Consider the following 4458-nt stretch of genomic DNA (forward strand, 5'->3'; position numbering starts at 1 on the left):
TGATTTTGTGCCCCCTTTTACAACTTTACTGCCCACGGTCGTTAAGCGAATCGCTGCAGTTGTTAAGGCAGCCAAGAAGGTTGTTAAGTGAGACTGGCTTTCCCGTTCACTTGGCTGGTCAGAAGGGAGCCAAAGGGAATCAGATGACCCTGGGCTATTGCAACCGTCAAGAGGTACACGCCAGTTGCCAAGCGTCTGAATTTTGATCACATGACCCTGGGCCATTGCAACCGTCAGAGGTACATGCCAGTTGCCAAGCGTCTGAATTTTGATCACATGACCCTGGGCCATTAAAACCATCATAAGTACATGCCAGTTGCCAAGGGTCTGAATTTTGATCACGTGACCCTGGGCCATTGCAACCGTCAGAGGTACATGCCAGTTGCCAAGGGTCTGAATTTTGATTCTAGGACCCTGGGAATGCTGCAACGGTCGTAAGTGTGAGAACTGGTCCTAAGTCCCTTTCCTTAGTGCCGTGGGTAACTTCCACCGCTCACTAAACGAACGGTTAAGTCGAGGACTGCCTGTAATGCCGGACGGGGTCGTCCCGCTCCTGGGAAAAGGGGGTCGCCCGCAACGTCCCCGTTGAAGGCATCTCACCCGGCTTCTCTCTGCAGCCGCCGGTCCGTCTCCACGTCCACAATCCGGACGCTCAGGGTTCTCCGGAAAGCGCTTTCTCTTCGCTGTATCTTCTGCCCTCCCACGAGGACAACTCGGAGGAGGTCCTTCCAGATGTCTTCTCCCTCCTGCCCTTGTTTGCCGACCTCAGCACCTTCATGATCCAGCAGGTCATCCAGTTCGCCAAGGCCATCCCGGCTTTCAGGTGAGGGGCGTTGGGGGGGACGGACCCCTGTCCTCTTGGTCCTCTCCGTCCTCCCCGGACTGGGGGTCTCGCTCGCTTCGGATCCTCCCTGTGGTGGAGTCTGGCAAGAACAGACCCCATCCGTTGCTGGATGGTTGGTGGAATTGGGCATGTCTAGTTTAATGAAGAGAAGACAGGATAGCAGAGTTCCCACGTCTCAGGGGCTGCCCCAAAGAAGAGGGAGTCAAGCTATTCTCCAAAGCCCCTGAAGGCAGGACAAGAAGCAACGGATGGAAACTCATCAAGGAGAGAAGCAACCTAGAACTAAGGAGAAACTTCCTGACAGTGAGAGCAATTAATCAGTGGAACAGCTGGCCTCTAGAAGTTGTGGGTGCTCCAACACAGGACGTTTTTAAGAAAAGATTGGACAACTATTTGTCTGATATGGTGTAGGGTTTCCTGCCTGAGCAGGGGGTTGGACTAGAAGACCTCCAAGGTCCCTTCCAACTCTGTCTATTCTATTCTATTCTATTCTATTCTATTCTATTCTATTCTATTCTATTCTATTCTATTCCTATTATTATTCTATTCTATTCCTATTATTATTCTATTCTATTCTATTCCTATTATTATTCTATTCTATTCCTATTATTATTCTATTCTATTCTATTCCTATTATTATTCTATTCTACTCTACTCTATTCTATTCTCAAACAAAGCCACTCACCAAAAAGTGGAACAAATCAAGCCGAGTTACAATGAGGTCCAGCTGGATCTTCTTAAGAGCATCACCCAACTTCTGTCTAATCTTGATCTTTCTTGATCCTTCTTCCTACTCAGAAATCTGCCCATGGATGACCAGATCTCCCTTCTGAAAGGAGCCACGCTGGAGATCTGCCAGATCCAGTTCAACATGGTCTTCAACGAGGAAACGAACGCTTGGAAATGTGGTCCACATTGCTACACCATCCAAGATGGCGCCCTGGGTAGGTTGGGGTGGAGGGGTGGTGGTGGGGGGGGGGGGAAGAGAACTCATTGTGTGCCTCTTGTGAATTCACAGCGTTGTTTATCGCACCAGACACTTCCATGTGCAGGGAGGAGCTGTCCTGAGCTGCCTCTATGTCCACCTTATGTCAGAATGCTAGGGAATTCTGGGAGTTAAAGTCCACCCCTCTTAAAGCATGCTGGCTGGGGAATTCTGGGAGTCTAAATCCACCCACATTAAAGCATGCTGGCTGGGGAATTCTGGGAGTCTAAATCCACCCACATTAAAGCATGCTGGCTGGGGAATTCTGGGAGTCTAAATCCACCCACATTAAAGCATGCTGGCTAGGGAATTCTGGGAGTCTAAATCCACCCACATTAAAGCATGCTGGCTGGGGAATTCTGGGAGTTGAAGTCCATCCCTTTTAAAGTTGCAGAGGCTGAGAAACAGGCCCTATGCAATAACATAGGGCTGGCAAAACTATTCTTAATTTCTTTTTCCGAGAAAGAGAACGGACCCATCAAGCAGGTGACGGGAAAGACAAACCAAACAGCCAAGCGTGAATGCATATTTCATTATCTGCGAGAAAATATTTGCTCCCCTTTTTAAATACCTGGGGAACTTTGCTTGCATAAAACCGTATCGATCCGTTTTTCCAGTCCCCAGATCGAAGGCCGAGCCATCATTCCGAGCCAAACATACATCAGCGATCCCAGATTATAAATATTGCGATTTTTGGGGCTGCTGCCACCCGCTCGGTTCTATACCTCCATAATGTTTAATCTCTAAATTTGGGGTGTGTGTGTGTGTCTGTAATGCAGAATGATACCGTATATTAAGCAATGTACAGATTGCAGACCAAAACAAGAGCAATGATTAATTTATACGCTGCAGTATAGAATGTGGCTCACCCCGACTGGCGCCGTGATTAAAAGAGGCTTGGCTAGCTTGTGGTTCCCCAAAGGTTGCACACACAGCCTTTGAGCTGCAAAACAAGCTAACTATGATTGGTGGCTAGGCTAGGAGAGCCCCTCTACCCCCATCCGGCCACTGAGAAATTAATTCTCAATTAATTAAATTGAGAAACCTGCTTTGAGTTCGCTCAAACCGGTCGGAACAGATTTAATGGGCAAATTTGTGCTATCAAACATACAGTAGATGTGGAAGGAAAAGCTTGAGAGGTGGTCCTCGGCTTACGACAGTCCGCTTAGTGACTGTTCCAAGTTACGTCGCTGAACGTGACTTAGGGCCAGTTCTCGCAGTGACCATTTTTGCCATGTGATTAAAATTCTGGTTTTTAATGTATTTACGACGGTGGCAGTGTCCCGGGGTCAGGGGATCGCCCTTTGGGGCGACCTGTAAAAAGGGGTGAAATTTGATTTCCTGCTCCCGCGCTGTGCATTGATAAGGGGACCGATTGAACTACGACTCCCAAGAGCCTTCACTGCCAACGAGGCTGCTGGGAACTGTAGTTCAACCACCGCCTGGAGGGCTACAGGGGTGCCCTAACTACAGGGGTGTCCCGTCCATTTCACCCAGCCACCTCTTATTCTCCCCCCTCGTCCTTAATATTAAAAAGCATTTGACTAATTAAGACCCTGGATAAACCATCCTGGACATCTGGACGGTGGTTTTTTGTTTGTTTGTTTGTTTGCTTGTTTTTCCTCCAGCCCAGATTGAACAAATGGTAATTAATCTCGGGGGAAGAGATTAAACAGCCATGAAGCCAAGCATGGAAAAGAGATTATGGAAGGGAGGGCGGTTCACGAGGGCGTCCAATTGCAGTGGCCTCCGGACTCCATTTTTAACACTGCCAGGGTTGTGCGAAAGCACCCTCCCGTGGCCAAACAAAGTATTATTTTATCCAAGCCAGGATAGAAAACCAGGTTGGCTTTAAGAATGTGACACCTCTCTCTGATCCACCCCCCCACCCTTTTTTTTCTTTTTCTCCAAGCTGGACTTCAGCAGGTTTATTTAGACACGCTGCTTAAATTCCATACCAATTTGCGGAAACTGAGGCTGCATGAAGCTGAGTACGTCTTGCTGCAAGCCCTGGTGTTGTTCTACCCAGGTAAGACCCCCATTTGCGAGGGGGGCAGGCTCTATCACACACACACACACACACACACACACACACACACACACACACACACACACAAATTCAGGGGAGATGAGGATTCCTGCCCTGGATGAGGGTGTGTGTGGACTAGATGACCTCTTAGAGTTCTTTCCAGGATCATCCTGTACTAGGATCCTATCCCATTGAATTCCTGCCCTAGTCAGGGGGTTGGACTACTAGATGACCTCTAAGGTGATTTCCAGCTTTTCTGTTCTAGGATTCTATGTCCTGGATTCCCGCCCTGGCTAGGTGGTTGGGCTAGATGACCTCTAGGGTCCCTCCTGGTCTTTCTGTTCTAGGATTCTATAGATCCCTGCTGTGGCCGGGGGGTGGGTGGGTTTGGATTAGATGCCCTCAAGAGGTCCTTTTCTGTTCTAGGACTATACACAATGACTTCCTGCCCTGGTCACAGGGTTGGACTAGATGACCTCTAAGGTCACTTCCAGCTTTTCCGTTCTAGAATTCTATACAATGGTTTCTTGCCCTGGCGAAGGTGGTTGGATTAGATGACCTCTGGGGTCCCTTCCGGCCTATTCGTTCTAGGATCCTATA

The 4458-nt window shown here is 48.6% G+C and overlaps 1 protein-coding gene across 1 annotated transcript in view; it reads left to right on the forward strand.

Moving 5' to 3' along the window:
* The window catches only part of NR1I3 (nuclear receptor subfamily 1 group I member 3), a 17927-nt gene that overhangs the window by 4129 nt on the left and 9340 nt on the right, over nt 1-4458 (forward strand). The window contains exons 3-5 of the mRNA XM_015821491.2: nt 592-823; nt 1643-1788; nt 3742-3858. Coding sequence (XP_015676977.2) covers nt 592-823; nt 1643-1788; nt 3742-3858 — 495 coding nt within the window. The remainder of the gene's footprint in view (nt 1-591; nt 824-1642; nt 1789-3741; nt 3859-4458) is intronic.

Source organism: Protobothrops mucrosquamatus, unplaced genomic scaffold, assembly GCF_001527695.2.
Source record: "Protobothrops mucrosquamatus isolate PMUCROS unplaced genomic scaffold, P.Mucros_1.0 scaffold1339, whole genome shotgun sequence".
Lineage (NCBI taxonomy): Eukaryota > Metazoa > Chordata > Lepidosauria > Squamata > Viperidae > Protobothrops > Protobothrops mucrosquamatus.